This window comes from Rhipicephalus sanguineus, chromosome 11 (genome assembly GCF_013339695.2).
Source record: "Rhipicephalus sanguineus isolate Rsan-2018 chromosome 11, BIME_Rsan_1.4, whole genome shotgun sequence".
NCBI lineage: Eukaryota > Metazoa > Arthropoda > Arachnida > Ixodida > Ixodidae > Rhipicephalus > Rhipicephalus sanguineus.
The window spans coordinates 145,005,788-145,023,907 of NC_051186.1; the positions used below are offsets into that span (position 1 = coordinate 145,005,788).

The 18,120-nt window shown below is 46.7% G+C and overlaps 1 protein-coding gene across 1 annotated transcript in view; it reads right to left on the reverse strand.

Annotated features, from left to right (window-relative positions):
- The window catches only part of LOC119375472 (sulfate transporter), a 115,054-nt gene that overhangs the window by 61,082 nt on the left and 35,852 nt on the right, over window positions 1-18,120 (reverse strand). Inside the window, exons 4-6 of the mRNA XM_049411273.1 lie at window positions 13,012-13,176; window positions 10,418-10,573; window positions 6,671-6,753 (exon numbers count right to left, since the gene is read on the reverse strand). Coding sequence (XP_049267230.1) covers window positions 6,671-6,753; window positions 10,418-10,573; window positions 13,012-13,176 — 404 coding nt within the window. The remainder of the gene's footprint in view (window positions 1-6,670; window positions 6,754-10,417; window positions 10,574-13,011; window positions 13,177-18,120) is intronic.

The following is an 18,120-nucleotide window of genomic DNA, read 5'->3' on the forward strand; positions in this document are numbered from 1 at the left end:
TGCCTCCACTATTTTTCAGTGCCTGGGCGAACGCTCTCCTCGGGCCGTCGAGCGCGCGCTCCGCGTCCACTCGCCGCTGCCGCGTGGTGGCGCTGTGCAAGTAGACTAATAGGGTGCCTTGATGCGCGTTTTGTTGCGCGTTTTGTGAGGGGGGCGCACGCATCGAGGCACACTAAGACTAAGGGAAGCTGGCGCTGAACGGCCGCGCGTATCACGAAGCTCACGAATTCGTGCATGCATCCAAGTTTAATTGCGGCGCTACCTGAGAACAGTGGGCCTTCATCCGACAAGACCACCAGATTATGATTTGTGGCTCTATGGGCCCCACCATAGAGCATTGTTGATGTACATAGCGGAAGCCGGCCTCTATCTGCATATTTAACTATGTATGACGTTGGACAAACTCTCGAAATTAAAAAAAAAATTGCATTTGTGCTTCTTGCAGGCTTTCACGGGTGCAGGGGGATGGAAAGAAACGCGAACATAGCGGCGCGCTGTTTTCACTACGCTCTAACCGTGGTGGCAATAAAAAGATGCTAGATGGTCCTATTGTGTCATAGATGACGTCGTGTTCTCATCAGTCATCCACGCTATAACCACTTGAAAATAGATGCGAAACAGCAAAGAATGCAGATGCCGCATGTTCGCGTGTCTTTCCATTCCCGCTGTACGTATTCCGCAGGCAGTCTGTCAGGCCGTGCTGGCGGTTCGATGCTTGCAATCGAGTTTGATAGTATTCGCGTTTTATTTTCTATTTCAGGCTATTGCATCCGCCCCAATGCCTTAGTATGTCATACTGTTGTGTTCCACTCTGCAAATGGAACTGAAAGAAATCACGATTACCTTTTTTTTATTTCCCTTTATTGATAAAGAAAAAAATCTGACAGGGTCCCTTATGCATTCATCTAAACGACTGAAAGGCGAAAGCCATCTGCTTCGTTTCTTTCTAGTCAATGTATTGAACACTCCCTGCCTCCCTCCGAGGCAGTTCTGCGCCTATAACGGGGTTTTCTTACAGCCTCAAGGATCGGAGGCAGTGCAAGCTTTCTGCACATCAGCGGAGGCATGCACTGCCTCCGTGATCTGCCCATTTTGACCAACCCAAGATGTAATATGACGACGTCACGACGATGTCACAAAATTGTATGATCTGTGACGTCATATGATGACGTCATCACGTAATTATTTTTTGCATCACTCGTTCTGACGCCGCCGACGGTCAATTCTCGCGTTTGATGAGGCATCTAAGGATTTCGCCTTAATACACTGTACGGCTGTCGTTCCATGAAATTCTAGCTGCCGTTGGTGTTCGGTAGAGGTGGCTTGCAGTAATTAGGCGGGATAATTGGTCTCCTAATACATTTTCAAACTACACTAGAATATGCAGCCGTCGCTTACGACGCGAAGGTTTCATAGAATATAAGAAGCGTCGGCTTACGAAGGATGCAGTAGCGTCGCTTTTTGCAGACTACCCTTCACGTTTGCAGCCCAAGGTAACAACTGAACCAAGCATGGCAAGTATCCCTAAACGTGACAGTGTTGCGTCCGAACAGTTAACGTATGCATGTAGTACCAGTAGCAACGATGCCTCGCGATCGCCGCCATGTGCATGCAGCGCTGACATTAGGTCCCGAAGGGGAAGAATCGGAGCCCATGGACACTACATGCGCTACCGGCGAAACAACCGACAATCATGTACATTGTCACTGGAAGCAGCTTAGTGACATTTCATGCTATTTAGTGCATGAACTCATGGCTTGCGTATAGTGTGCTACAGCAGTAGACGATAGCACGCATCAGGGAACTTTAAGCGCCCAAGCTTTCAGTATTAGCTCTTGGCAAATGCTGCTTTCGAAAATAGACCTTCAGACAGTCAAGAACAGACTCTCAGTCAAGCGAACGTAACGGTGACAAAACAATTTTCCGCGCATCACTGGCATGCGCTCTCTGGAATCGGGCTAGCAGACGACGCGCGAGCGTCTCGATCAAAAAGCCGCGAAAGACACATGCCTTCGAAATGGGCTGGTTGCCCAGAACGACCAGTGCTCCACGATTCCAGTTTACAAGTTTTCATTATACTTTAAACAACGCGAATACAGCCGAAAACTGAACCATATAGCAGCTTCGAATGCAGCCACGGCATTCGTTTCCGCGAGCGACGACGCGACGGCTGGTCTACTACGGTGGTGGCGCCCGGCGGCTAAAAGGCGCACTAACGCCGACGGTCGGTTCCCATTGCGCTCCGCTCCGTCGCCCAGGCACAGAAAAATAGATTAGGCGCTGGTTGGGCATATGAGCCAATGGGATCAAATTTGCTATTATCTTTTCTTCAGCACATTCAAAACTAGTCAAAAGGGGCATTGCGCGACTATGTTTCATGAATGCGCTCACTAAGTCGTGTAGTCACGCCATTCAAGCTGGTTTTAGTGCGCAGTCCATTCTCCTTTCAAATTCTCGCTATCCTATGCTTTTGCTTTCCTCTGTCGCGCAAGGAAACGTTAGGTGTAAGAAAACTGGCAGATCCTATGCATGTGCGAATTGATGTAGTGCGAAGCAGCCAGCGGAGGGCTGCATACATCGCCTTATGTGGAAAACTGCACAAAAAAAAAACGTAGACAAAAGAAGAAACAGACGACACAGGCGTTTTTTTTTCGCGCACGTTGTTTCGCGCACTCTTCCACATTATGCATTACCAACTCGCCCAACAGTTTGTTCTTCTAAGATACGTCGCCTGGTTTCTTTTGGAGGAAAATGAATTCATTCATATTATGACAGCTACTTCACTATACATCCCATGTTTGTCATGCATGCGTGCATTTACAATCTCTTATATAATGTAGCGCATATTCTGGTATACACAATGTATGACCTGTGATTTATGTTTTTCACGCACCCAGGTCATGCCATATCAATTTTGGTGTTTATCACCACAAAAAAAAGCCGGAACAAAACGGCCGGAACAACAACACGGCCGGAAGCGCACTAAGACAGGGACCTGCCATATATGTTCGTCATGCAGCCATGTCATGCAATAACAGTTCTGATGTATATCAAGCTAGGGAAACGGCCTCGAGTGCACCATGAGCGTCGCATGTAAGTCATGTTGTACATGATTTACATGCATGTCATGATTGTCATGTCACCACCTCTATTAGTGTTGATTATACAATAGCGTCATGAGCGTGGCATTTAAATCAAGCCCTACACGACATAGATGTCACGATTTTCTTGTTCCCCAACTGTCGATTACGTTCGTCATTAAGTGACGTCACGAAATACCAATTTTGGGGTATACCAAGCCAGCGAACTGGCCGCGAGCGCACCATGAGCGTGGCATGTAAACCATGATCTACATGAAATGCATGCCATGATTGTCATGCTACCACTGTCATTTATGTTCGTCGTACAGTCACGTCACACAATTCCAGTTTTGGTGAAATAAAGCTGGGAAAACGGCTGCGAGCGTACCATGGGCATGGCATAGAAATCATACTTGCAGGGTTTTGCAGCGCTCGACCAACTAACCAACTAGCCCAGGCCTGTACACACATAGAAATCATGCCCTACACGGCTTGCATGTCATGATTTGCATGTTACCACCTGTCATTTAGGTTTCGACGTACAGTCACATCATGCAATACCAATTTTGGTGTTTGTAAATCTAGCGAAACAGCCGCGAGCGCACCATGAGCTTGGCATGTAAATCATGCTTTACACGATATGCATGTCATGATTCTCATGTTCCCACCTGCCATTTATGTTCGTGATACAGCGACGTCACGAAATACCGATTTTCGGGGTTACCAAGCTAGCGAACAGGCCGCGAGCGCTCCATGAGCGTGGCATGTAAATCATGCTGTACATCACATGCATACCATAATTTTTATGTTACCACCTGTGATTTATGTTCTTCATATATTCCCGTCATGAAATACTAAATTTCGTAGATGTCAAGATAGCGAAACGGCCGCAAGCGCATCATGAGCGGAGCATGTATGTCATGGCGTACATGACATGCATCTCGTGATTTGCACGTTACCACCTGTCATTTATGTTCGCCAAACAGAGATGTGTTATAGTACCAGTTTTGGTATAAATCCATCTATTTAAACGGCCGTGAGCGCCCCGAGACCATGTGACGTGTTTTATGCTATTCATGACATGATTGTCATGATTTGCACGGCATGACCTGTCACTTATGTTTGTCATACACTGTTGTCACGCCATACCAATTTTTTTTGTATATGTCAAGTTAATGAAACAGCCACAATTGCACCAACACCATCACATATAAATCATGCCGTTCATGACATGCATGTCATGATTTTTATTACAGCGAAAGCTGTTATGAGATCATTTCACCGGCCGTTTTTGGCGCCGTAGTTGTCCGCCGCCGCCGCCGCCGCCGGTGTCCGTAACCAGTATCGCTCGAAATAAGAAAAAAAAACGAAGAAGAAAAAAATTCCAGGATGGAACGCGGTTCGAACCTGGGCCCTCTGCGTGGGAGCCCAGTATTCAACCTCTGAGCCATGCCTGTTTTTTTTTCTTTTTTTTTTGATCATTGAGCCATGCCTGTGCTTTAAACCGCTTTGCAAAAAGGTCTCATACAGGCTTCATGTCGGGAAGGAACCACATTAGCATATGCAATACAGCGTGGTGGAAGAGTAAAATAAGCACGAAGCGTCGCACAACGCGAATTCTGTAACCAGGCGTCACACAACGCGAATTGCGCAACGAGTAGGTTGTTGAATGCTTCCAACCCATTACAAGGGGCTCTGCCATAATTCTTCATCGTCATCAGGCACAGCATCAACAAAGTGCGCATAATGCCTTACATGCGTTTAGCAGGTACCAACGCTCTCCGTAGAATGACGAAAAATGGCACAGTGCCTGCTGCCCTACTTCTCAAAATTACAATGATTTATAGCGTAGTGGGTTCCTCCCAAGTGCACTTGTATTGGTTGCCAAGGAAGCCCATAAGCGCACGATCCCCTTCCTCGGGGTCTCAGTAAAATTACAATGATTTATAGCGTAGTGGGTTCCTCGCAAGTGCACTTGTATTGGTTGCCAAGGAAGCCGATAAGCGCATGATACATTTCCTCGGGGTCTCAGTAATGTTCTTCGCCGCCCCCCCCCCGTCTCTCTCCCACGGCAAAGTATGTTATACAGCATGACGGGAGAGGGAAATAGCGACCGGGCGTTACCCAATGCAAATTACATAACTGGTGGGCCGTTTAAAGATTCCAACCCATTACAAAGGGCTGAGCCATAATTCTTCATCGTCATCAGTTGTCGCGTCAACAAAGTGCACATAATGCTTTACAGACGTGCAGCTGGTGCCTCGCTTCTCCGCAGAATGACGAATAATGGATTAGTAGGTGGATCCAACTTCACAAAAAGTGTGATTTGTGGCGTACTGGGTACCTTTCTAGTATACTTGTATTGTAGCCCCAACAGAGCTTAACGGGCTCTAGAAACGACGCTCTTCCAGCTTTCGCTGTGACTGTGCTACGGTTTCAGCGCAGGCCTTGCGTTTTTGTTATGATCTGTCATTTATGTTCGCCATACAGTCATGCTTTGCCATACCACTTCTGGTATGCATCCCATTAACGAAACGACCAGATAGATAGATAGATAGATAGATAGATAGATAGATAGATAGATAGATAGAGAGATAGATAGATAGATAGATAGATAGATAGATAGATAGATAGATAGATAGATAGATAGATAGATAGATAGATAGATAGATAGATAGAAGCAAGGTTTATGGGGCTCACAACCGCAAGTCAAAGAAAATGCGCATAAGAGGAATTTGGCTGTCATCCCATATATTCATAAAGTTTCGCATTCATTAAAATAATAGCTGAACGACCGGCCATTCAGGTGGCGAAGACGCTGTCTGCACTTTGCAGTATGAACCATGCTTCGGGAAAGGGAAACAATGCTTGGAAGACTTACCACTGAAATCTCTTCATCAGTTGCATGCAAGGTGTGGTATGCGATTTACCATTAACTTGTGACAAAAGCTATATTGGGCAATCCAGGCGGTGGATCAATGACTGGTTCAGACAACATCATAATCATGTAAAAAAGAAAGCGGACGAACACCTTGTCATCCACTGTTAGCCGTGTGCCTGTAAGCCCGTTTGAGAATAGCCGCCTAATCGGGGAAAGTTCAGACACACTTACCCGGGAAATTGTCCACGCAGCAGCGACTGACCGCTGGGATGAGCAATGCATAGGCATGGTATCGATAGCACTCGCCAAAAAAGAGTTGATCTCAGCAGAGCACGTGTCGATAACGGCAAATGGCTAGGCCTCATCTCTTTCTGGTTTATGATGTGTTTTTCTTGTTTTCTTCATCTGTTCGGCATATATATGCGCGTTTCTCAAAAAAATAAACTAGTTGTAAGTCAGCGCCTTGTTGCTCGTTCTTTTTATCGTCTGCTTCTCGGTAGTTGCGCTGTAGTTCACTTCGCATGTAGTTTGTGTACGCAGTAGTACGCCCCCCCCCCCTCGCTCCCCCCCCCCCCTCCACATTGTTCATTGCGCTGTGAACATAGACCTCATTAGCCCCCATGGGTTGTTATATTCACTTTGTATCTATGCAAATTCAGCCCCGCTGCCTCACCAATCTCAGGGCCACCCAAGAATACGTGGAGCTTACCCTGAAGTAATATTCCCAACCACTTTTACGTTGTGCTTGGTGTCGAGCTGGAGGAAGTGAGACACCGCCGTTGCAATAATGACCTGAAGGAAGTAGATTGAAAGCTTTTTGAGAAAGAAGCAATAAAATACCTTAACTAGCGCTCTGTTGCAAAGAAATGTGCCTAAGTCACCGATAATGTGGACAATCGAAAAAAGCGAAAGAATTTTAATAAAATATGGCAGCTTGGTTACTGTGGGTGGACCCCATCTTCCAGGGTCCCACTGGCTATTGCGGCTCACTGGGTCTGGTCAAGGGTCACAAGTTGCCTCCCCCAGTCAACTTCAGAAAAGCGCGGCTCCCACGACCAAGTGTTTTGTCTGTCCTTAACCAGCGCCTCCTCTAACGTTTACTGGGAAGGCGAACCAAAGCCGCACCTCATCCCAATCTCAACACAGTAGAGGAGGCGCTGCTTTCACTAACGGTGAGACGGCGTCTGCCAAGTGCTGCGTGCACTGGTAGCTTATGTGTTCGAGTGACGGGGTGGAGTAGCACCACGGGCATTTCTCCCTGTGTTTTACAGCGAAAGCTGTTATGAGATCATTTCACCGGCCGTTTTTGGCGCCATAGTTGTCCGCCGCCGCCGCCGCCGCCGCCGGTGTCCGTAACCAGTATCGCTCGAAATAAGAAAAAAAAAACGAAATAAGAAAAAAATTCCAGGATGGAACGCGGTTCGAACCTGGGCCCTCTGCGTGGGAGCCCAGTATTCAACCTCTGAGCCATGCCTGTGCCTGAAACTGCTTTGCAAAAAGGTCCTATACAGGCTTCATCTACAAATAAAAGTAGAGCGCGAAAAAGACGGGACACAAGAGACAAGAAGACGGGACGGGCGCCCGTCCCGTCTTCTTGTCTCTTGTGTCCCGTCTTTTTCGCGCTCTGCTTTTATTTGTAGACAATGCACCAACTCGCCCAGCAACGCGTTCTACAGGCTTCATGTCGGGAAGGAACCACATTAGCATATGCAATATAGCGTGGTATAAGAGTAAAATAAGCACCAAGCGTCGCACAACGCGAATTCTGTAACCATGCGTCACACAACGCGAATTGCGCAACGAGTAGGTTGTTGAATGCTTCCAACCCATTACAAGGGGCTCTGTCATAATTCTTCATCGTCATCAGGCACAGCATCAACAAAGTGCGCATAATGCCTTACATGCGTTTAGCAGGTACCAACGCTCTCCGTAGAATGACGAAAAATGGCACAGTGCCTGCTGCCCTACTTCTCAAAAATTACAATGATTTATAGCGTAGTGGGTTCCTCCCAAGTGCACTTGTATTGGTTGCCAAGGAAGCCCATAAGCGCACGATCCACTTCCTCGGGGTCTCAGTAAAATTACAATGATTTATAGCGTAGTGGGTTCCTCGCAAGTGCACTTGTATTGGTTGCCAAGGAAGCCCATAAGCGCATGATACACTTCCTCGGGGTCTCAGTAATGTTCTTCGCCGCCCCACCCGTCTCTCTCCCACGTCAAAGTATGTTATACAGCATGACGGGAGAGGAAAATAGCGACCGGGCGTTACCCAATGCAAATTACATAACTGGTGGGCCGTTTAAAGATTCCAATCCATTACAAAGGGCTGAGCCATAATTCTTCATCGTCATCAGTTGTCGCGTCAACAAAGTGCACATAATGCCTTACAGACGTGCAGCTGGTGCCTCGCTTCTCCGCAGAATGACGAATAATGGATTAGTAGGTGCTTCCCAACTTCACAAAAATTGTGATTTGTGGCGTACTGGGTACCTTTCTAGTATACTTGTATTGTATCCCCAACAGAGCTTAACGGGCTCTAGAAACGACGCTCTTCCAGCTTTCGCTGTGACTGTGCTGCGGTTTCAGCGCAGGCCTGGCGTTTTTTCGAGAAATATCTTGTGAAGTCCGTGTAGGCGTGAGTAGGAGTCTCTATTCGGAGCCAGTTCTTCGCCTGCCACCTGTTGAGTTTAGGATGAGGTGCGGCTTTGGTTCGACTTCCCACTCTGTATTCCTATAATCTCTTGATATGGCAAATTTCGCGGATCCACTCCAAGAAAGCCACTAAAATGTGGGAACGTGGAGCCGCCGCGGTGTCAGTGGGTCTGCATTCTGCCTCTCAGTTTTTTTCTATTTCCACGTTTTACCTGCTTTCTTCGAGTAGAACCATGTACCAATTTGCCCAACAAGCAACTCTCTGGAACTCACGTTTGTCGAAACACTTTCAACGATATGGATGTTGCCGGTTGAGAACACGAAGTGGGCCAGATACGAATATCCTGCCATGCCACATGGGTAACTTCCTGGAAACTGCATCCACAACTCTCTTTTTGAGGAGGCGAAAGAAGATGTTATGGGTTGCAAGGGGATCCGAGACGTGCAGGATGTACATCCAGGCCCTGCCTGGATGTACATACATGTGCAGCAGATGGGTAAAGAAGTAAATAATATTGCGGCTCTCGAAGCGACTACTGCCCTCTACGTTATTTGCCCATGGCTTACTCCATCAAATATGCTTACAGCCTATCAGTCAAGATAGTACCGCATAGCTGAGCAAGAATCTCTGCACTGGAAACTGAAGTTCAGAAAGGTGAAAAATTTGTTAGGCTTGTTTAGTGTAGCGAACACTCGCTCATGTCGGCATATATGGAGTTCTAACAGCAACAAAATAGCAGTATAAACTGCCCAAATGAGGTTTATATATTTTGAAAGCGCCTCGATCTCCGTGTAGTTATATATTATTATATTATTTCTGAACATTTCTGAGCCTATTCATAGGATCTGCAAGTTTGGTGCACTTTTGGAAGGAAAAAGAACAAAAATTGTAAATACGTACAGTGCTTCCATATTCGACTGGATTTTTTTTTTTCATAGTATTAGCTGCATTTAGCACCATAAAAAAGTGTTGGCACACTCTTCAGTTACGTGCTGTAAATTCGGACGTCCACCATTTTATGCTTGAAGTGGCAAGTTGGGCGTGTTCGTGCATAATTCTGAGAAACTGAAGCGCAAGAAAGACATGGATGAACCAAGGCTCACGCTTGTGCTTGTCGTTTTTGTTCCGTCCACGTGTTTTTTGCGCTGCAGTTACACAGCATTTTATGCTGTTTTGTTGGCGATTCCGAGAAAGTGCAATATTATTTTCTATTTCATATCTTTGGCAGAGAAGAAAGCAGTGAGTTCAATTCTTCAGTTGCTACGATAGCTACATTGACACAGGTTTTATGTGCTTCTGGCCTGCTTTAGTCTATGAAAATTTGCGTTAAGGTCCGCCTAGCAAACCAGTGAAATACCACAGGTGCGATGGCATCGAATAGCCGTCAAGGCAATGCCCGATTTTGCCATGTCCTTAGGCGCGATTAGCACATGTGGTTCAGCTTGCTATTTAAGCTGCAGCCCTCTTGGCTAAGGTGCCAGGGTCCTATTTCGGCAAACCAATTTCACCATTCCAATTGTTTTTCTACTATTCGGAGTAGTGCCTGGTAAACGCTTTGAACATCAGTAAAGCGGCGACATGCACCTGTTGGTTCAGCAAAGTTGAGAATAGCACACGAACGCCAGAAGGAAGGGCGCATAATGAATATAACCTTTAGCAACTCTTTCTGTCTGTTTCTTCCCTCGCCGGTGCGCTATTCAATTTTGAAGATATGTTCGTATCAGGAAAATTAAGCCAAACGATTATCTTTACCAGAACATATTGAAAAAGGTTGCTACGTGCGTGCATGGATACTTGACTTACCAAAATTAGGTCCGATGGCAAAGGTACCGCTGTGAACCGTCTCATTTGGCGAGCAATGACTCCTTTCGAGACGATGAGAACCAGAAATGCGACCAATGAAAGCAATGACGTGGCTAAGCTGCTGTATGGAATACTAATCGCCACGTAGTATATTGTCTGCAGTAGAAGATGGTGTAAAGTGAGTAAATAGGTCATATGAACTAAAATTTTCCATGTCCTTACCTAAGCTTTATCGCGATATGGAACACTGGATAGTATCTGAATAAATGCAGCATGTATATCTATATCTATATATATATATATATATATATATATATATATATATATATATATATATATATATATATATATATATATATATATATCGAAACAACGAAGGGTTCCTAGGTGCGATGAAATATTCACAGAAACATCAAACAGATGCGCGTGCGAAGCAACTTTATTAACGTTTCGTTCGGGGTCCGAGCTTCATCAGCTGATGAAGCTCGGACCCCGAACGAAACGTTAATAAAGTTGCTTCGCACGCGCGTCTGTTTGATGTTTCTGTATATATATCTACATATATATATATATATAGAGCTTTCGGCCGGAGACCTGCCTTTATCAAAAATGAGATTTGTACATTGCGTTCGAGTTTACATGCAAGTTCCCGTAATACATGCAGAGATACGCACACCGTCGCGATTCGTTGGAACGTGACAAGAGGAAGGGCCAGAACAACAACAGCAAAAAAATGTCATAGAGAGAGAGTGAGAGACATACATACTTACAGACACAGAGCCGCAATTTGTTAGAACTTGACAAGAAGCGGGGTCAGAACAAACAAACAAACAATAAATAAATAAATAGAGAGAGCGACGGACACAGTGCCGCGTGTGCGATTCGAGAAAAAAAGAGGTGAGAAAGAAAGAAACGCAATTACCGCACTAAAAGGGGAGATACATCCGCTTCGGGATGAAAGGGGAGTATAGTCACGGACGCCGGATGCAAGCGCACAGCACGCATTTCTTTGTTCAGCGTGTTATCTGGGAGAATCGCATGAAAAGTCGCCGTTAAGTGCGCGCCCATCCGTGCGCCTGAGGGGATGGGGTTTGGTGCGGCTATTGAAGTCGACCGCTTTACTCGGAGTCTTTGCAGGTACTGGTGGAAATCATCAGAGACTGTCCGCCTTTTTAAATGCGAAGCATTTCTTAGCGAACCAAAGGCACTTTGATCTATCTATCTATCTATCTATCTATCTATCTATCTATCTATCTATCTATCTATCTATCTATCTATCTATCTATCTATCTATCTATCTATCTATCTATCTATCTATCTATCTATCTATCTATCTATCTATCTATCTATATGGCCGCATACGTCTGGCGTTCTCGTGGTCGTCTCAACTTGACAAATACCAAAATTTGCATGGGAGTACTCGTGTATGAAGAACACGATGAACAGGTCATCAGGTGAATAGCATGAGATACTTGTCGGGTAAGTTATGAAACCCTTTCCTTCAGTCACGTGTGGCACATACCGGTATACCAAGGCCTATGGAATGCGGGTGTGAGCCACAGGTCATTCACAGTTTGTATCAACCCAGAAACAGCGATAACAGGCTATCAAAAATATTTGCGCTATCGCGTTATGAAGCATGTTTTGCTGAAAATGCGGAGCAGGCATCGCCAGCGTTGTCGGTGAGGGGAATATCACAGGGAGGAAAGATTGAAAATCATGGTTAGAGCCGCAATCAAACCCCGGCGTTCTACGTGACAGTCAAGTATTCATCCACAGATCTACGCCAGTGCTTGAAACTGCTTACGAAAAAGACCATATAATGGCCTCACATCGTGGCAACGTCAAGTGTGCTTGCATTGTTCGCTATCAGCGTTGTAACAATGTAATAAAAACTGCATATTAACTCCTATTACTCGCCAAGCTATGGCCAAGCATTGCTTAACCTGGCGGAATACGGGAAAAACCGCTTATGATGTGCACATCATAAGATCGCACCGTAGCGTGCAGTTCATTTCGTCAAAACTGATATCTGTGCTCTGAGCACCGATGTCACATCGGACCATAGGATTCCCTTTGCGCGTCAGTCTAGCCGGCGTACCTGGTAAGCCCACGATCAATCCCGTAAGAAGGGGGAGAGCCCTAGGAGCCTCCTTCCCCACCCATTGTTGCTTCCTCAAATAGGTACTTCGCACAAAATAGGTGCTTTCTTCAAGTAGTCAAAACCTTCAGCAAGTGCCCCCCCCCCCCCTCGCACCGCACCGCACCGAAAAATATTCCTCGCTACGGGCCTGCCCACAATATACCCATAACTACTCAAATTGCACAAACAAGTCGGTCCAACTCGCAACGCTTGACTCAAAGCAACAAAAAAAAAAAGATCTGTCTATGCCGCTAATCGCGTACTGCTTCGCATGACATCGACTCCCAGAATTTGTGGGATCTGCTGAATTTTTTAACATTATTATTCGCGAAATATCTTCTGCGGAATATGAATGACAAGGAAGAAGTTGCTATAACATCCTACGCAGGACGACTAGGTCATTTTGACAAAAGCAGCGCTTTTGTGTTACTGCTTGCCTTGGTGCACTCACCAGTGGAGTGCCGAAAAGATCCTTGCTAGTTTTGGCACCGCTTCCGAAGACAGATGGTAGCTGGCTGACAATCACCATGACGGCGCAGCCCGTGAGAAACCCCTCGGCCATTACCGGAGATATGACGGCTGCCACCCGGTCCACCTGAAACAGCCACATGGCTACCTGCGAACAAAATCAGCACTTTGGCATCCTAATAGAAGAATCATAAACGCGGCCATTGTCATAGTTAAGGATACAAATTTGAGCTAGTTGATATACATAAATATTGAGGGTTGAGCAGTGTTCATATAATGACGATGGAGAAGAACTGCTGCAGGTGTTCAGAGCATGTCCAATGCACTTCTTGTCCTTCGTCGATATTTGAGCGCTGCTTATCGCTGCATATCATTGCTCTAGTCCTCTTCAACGAATAGTTGAGATGAAAAATATCGCAGAAGCCACGAACTGTGAATATAAACGCGAAAAAAAATGAAAGAACAAATAATGGAACGCTGCGAGGTATAGGTTACAGGAGAGTACCAAGCCCTTGCAGAAATACGAGGTGATAAAATGTTCTTTTTCACAAAGAATTGGGACAATTGGGAATTGAAGAAACCATCAAAGACTTAAAATACCCATCATGAAAAATAGTAAAACAGATTTAAACGTATTCTGTGAGAGTTATGCTGTAGGCATATTGCTTGGTGAAACTTGTGGCGCACAAAAAAGACAAGAACAAAGAAAGTCCCGACAGAACAAAGTACGCACTTTCTTTGTCCGTGTCGTTTTTGTGCGCCAGAAGTTTCACCATGTATATCAACCAACAAGCCCTTTCTTACATCCTTTCAGGCATATTGCGCTATGATATTCAAAACTGAAACTAGATCTTAAATATCTCATCGAAAGCCCACCCTTTGTACGCCAGTGAGACGTCAAGTATTTTCGTCATTGTTTTTTGCATTTCATACCTTGCGACATAACGAAAATAAGGTAGCATTTATAGTTGAACTGCCGATACTTGAAGAAGGTGCAGTCAAAATTTCTCAGGCAGAAATTGTGTTCACTGCGTTCTCACCAACACAAATCATCCTTTACGCATTTCAATTTTGTCTATCAAGGCTGTTCGTGTGAAGCAGGCTCTCGTTTTGCCTCGTTTGCTCAGTTTCCTTTTATTGCCATAACAACTACTAGACACTCCCGGCAAGAATTAGCCGTCGCCATGGCAGTCATGTTCTGTGTGAAGTTCAAATTGATAACACACCCCCGCGTCTCGTAGTTCTACGTGCTACTGAAAGCCCGCGAGTGCTGCAGAAGAACTTGGCTAAAGCAGATATGAACCGAGCCGGCCATCTCCGTCGCGCGGAGGGTGCATGGGATAACATCGCCCCGCGTGCGAGAGCTGCCATCGATCACTCCTCAAACAGAGGAAAAAAATCACAGCATATCCACGTGGTGAATGATGTTGAGTGGGGTGAAGCGAACTCGCGCTGCAGCACGGCGATGGCATTGGCGCGAGCGTGGTCCTTCTTGATGGAAGATATAGTGACTAGATTGTTTGAGAACCGCAATCTGTCGCACACACCGCAGCTATGGCCGAAACTGTTATCAAGGAAGTCCCGCTGGAAGCGCGCGTCGGCGCCTTCGGGCAGAGCCCGCCTGATGCGTTTTGCAGCCACTTCACGTGCTCGCACAGCCTCGGGCTCTGCCTGCCGGTACGCGCGCTTTCTCGCCGCTTCACGGTCCTTAACATTTTGAAGATCCGATTCGCGCCGCAGCCGTGCAGCTTCGGCCTCGCGGGCTCGAACGGCGGGGTCTTCGCGCCGCAGCCGTGCAGCTTGTCGAGCAGCTTCGGCCTCGCGGGCTCGAACGGCGGGGTCTTCTCGCCGCAGCCGTGCAGCTTGTCGAGCAGCTTCGGCTTCGCGGGCTCGAACGGTGGAATCTGCTTCGCGGCGTCGACGTGCAGCTTCGGCCTCGCGGTCTCTCACCTCAGGATTCTGTCTGCGAGCGCGCGCTGCCGCCGCCTTCCGTGCCCTCCGTTCCGCAGCCTTGTCTTCCATCTGGCGACTCCGAGCTAAAGAGAAAGCGTGCCAAGAGGGAGCCTCATGGCGCGTTACCTCTGAAATGTTGTCTTCGGGTGTCGTTGAAAACAGCCCCGTCACGGTGGTCTAGTGGTTATGGCGCTCGACTGCTGACCCGAAGGTCGCGGGATCGAATCCCGGCCGCGGCGGCTGCATTTTCGATGGTGGCGAAAATGTTTGAGGCCCGTGTACTTAGATTTAGGTGCACGTTAAAGAACCCCAGGTGGTCTAAATTTCCGGACCCCTCCACTACGGCGTCTCTCATAATCATATCGTGGTTTTGGGACGTTAAACCCCACATATTATTATTATTATTAGTCGTTGAAAACACGTACGAGACGTAGTAAAGAACACACAACTCAATAGGAATGAACACACAACTCAACAGGTAGTAAAGAAGAAAGGACGCCACAAAGGTGAACACGCAACGATAGTGTCACTCGTCAACGTCGTCTTCTTCTTCTACTACATACCAGAACGCGCGCTTCTCACGAACTAGAGGTGGCTACTACAAACAAACCTACAAACGGAGGATGGACAGACCCACGGCATAAGGAGCTTCGCCCCTAAAAAAAACACCTCGCCACTCTTTCTTTGCGCAAAGGTGTATGGATTCGCCACGCGCGCCGCCGATGGCGGCGCTGCGAACGGCGCTCCGGTGACGCAAGTAGGGGGGTTCGACTTTTGTCGTCCGCGAGGCTCTGGCTAGCAGCTGAATATTCATTATACAGTCGAAACCCGCGATAACGAAATCCCGAGGGAACGAAATTCTCACCGCAACGAAATATTTTCGGAGCACCGGCGAACGCCCATAGGAGTCAATGCATTTCATAACTCGAGACTACGAAAGATATTCATACTGCAGTCCCTCATTAACGAAATTTTTGAAGCACCAGTGCGCAAATATTCTACTCTCGCAACATTATCTCCATTCGAAAACGGCTGAAATGCATTCATGCTACACTTAAATTGCGCAGAACTGTCGCTACAGCACGCTTGAGAAGCAGCCGCCTATCATTGTTTACAAAAAAAAAAGCTGGCGACAATGATGATGATGATGACTTGCCGAAACACCCGCTCGTTCTTGCGGACTACGTAGCCAAATCCACATTCCTCATGGGGTTTCGTTGGTTGGCTTGACTCTGTGCTTAGCTTTGTCGGCTTTGCGCGCACATGGTCGCGTGGGTGGAGCCATTTGTGAAGCGTTTTCTTGGTCGCTTGGTGCAACGTGAACTGTGTGTTGCGATTGCTTCGTCCGATTTCGCTGCCTGCGAAGATGCCGCCTCCAACGAGAAAGCGGAAGTTCATCACGCTGGAAGATAAGGCTGCAATCATCAGTGAGGTGCAAAAGGCAGGGAAAAAATGGACATCGCCGAAGAATTTGGTGTTGTGTGCAGCTCGCTGTCCACGACTCTGCGCTGATCCGCGCTGATCCAGCGGAGCTGGAAAAGGTTCGCCTGTAGGCGTACTTGATGACGGTACTGGTGACAGCGCAGTGCCGCCGTCACTGACCAGTGTATGGGGCGAACTTTGTGCCGTGGCAAACGAGATTCCCGATCGAGAGGCATGAAATATTTGCGTGGTAAGGCCCGGCAAAGCAAACTTACTGACTTTGGAAATGAAATGTGTTTTTTTGTAAATTACATGTCTTTTCTGCCGCATTCTCGCGCCAACGAAATTCCCGCAGGAGCGAAATTTTGGGCTTTCCCCGCCGATTTCGTTATTGCGGGTTTCAACTGTAGTTCGCTCGAGTCGGACGGCGCTCCTTGACTACAAGCTGTATTTTCTTCTAGTGGTAGTTTTTTTTTAAGGCTGCCAGCATTACAGAAGGTTAAGAAACGTTTAAACTTAATGTATCTCCTACAGTCATGATCGGATCGTGCCGTGATCGGATCGTGGCCAGGATCGTACTCCCGAGTTAGTAGCGTAGCTCACCGGGCTGCGTGCCGTTGAAATATCTTACGTGAAAGCGCGAGCGACTTGCCAGGCAAGTTGACGAGAATCTACGCAGATTTGGAAGCGGAGAGCGATCAGTTATATGGCATATTCACAAAACTTAACGTTCTATAAAGAGCACTTGAGTTGAAGGAAAATTCACACTGTGTATACATAAAACGTTTCCCGACAAAATAAAATTGATATGCTCACCGACCAGCGGGTTATTGCGGACAGCTAGCGTGGATTGAGCGAGTTGCCACTGCATGTTAAAACTTGTTACACGTACTATCGGCGCCGATTGAAACGCGGTCAGCAGTGGTGCGCGTGGTCCAGTTTGCACCCACATGATTAGAGATAGATACGCGCATACGATTTGCCGCTCGTGCGCCACATTCATGCTTTCGATGGCGCAGTGCTGCCTAATCAGGTGTGTCAGCGGTTATGAGAGGATGGCGCGCACTATTATACGGTTGCTAATGCTTGGGCCACTGGCTCCCCTATTCGTGTTGCATTTGACGCCGATAATACAGCTTTGTAAGGAGTAGGAAAACTTGGCGAAAGGGGCCAGGAGGAAAAGAAGGAGCGCCCTTTACCAGCCACTTTTTGTTGGCCCCTTTCCCTGATGACTGCTTTTCTTTACAGCGCTTTAACAAGGTTCAATATTATTTCGTACAACGATCGCACCACGCTCTATGAGGACCAATAAATTCTAAGCGCAGAAATAGACGAGGATAAAAAACACGTATAACACACAGGCGCTAGCGCCCGTGTGTCATGTGTTTTTTTCTCGTCGTCTGCTGGTGCGCTTAGAATTTACTGGTCATATCATACCAACATGCCCAAACCGCCACAGTTGTGATGTATCAGGAGTCTACCATTGAGCGTGATTTACACTATTTTATTGCATATACATCTGGTAATGACTTTCCGATGCGAGAGCTTGGTATTTGCTTATGTTTGTGTGATTGCACTAATTCTATTCAGAATACTACAGGCTACCCTGGGCGAGTCAGAAAACGTCAATTTATCAACATAGAGATCAAAATATGTTACATAAGAGAACTCCGCACAACCTGTCAATATTTCATATCACCGTCGTGCATCCCCTTTT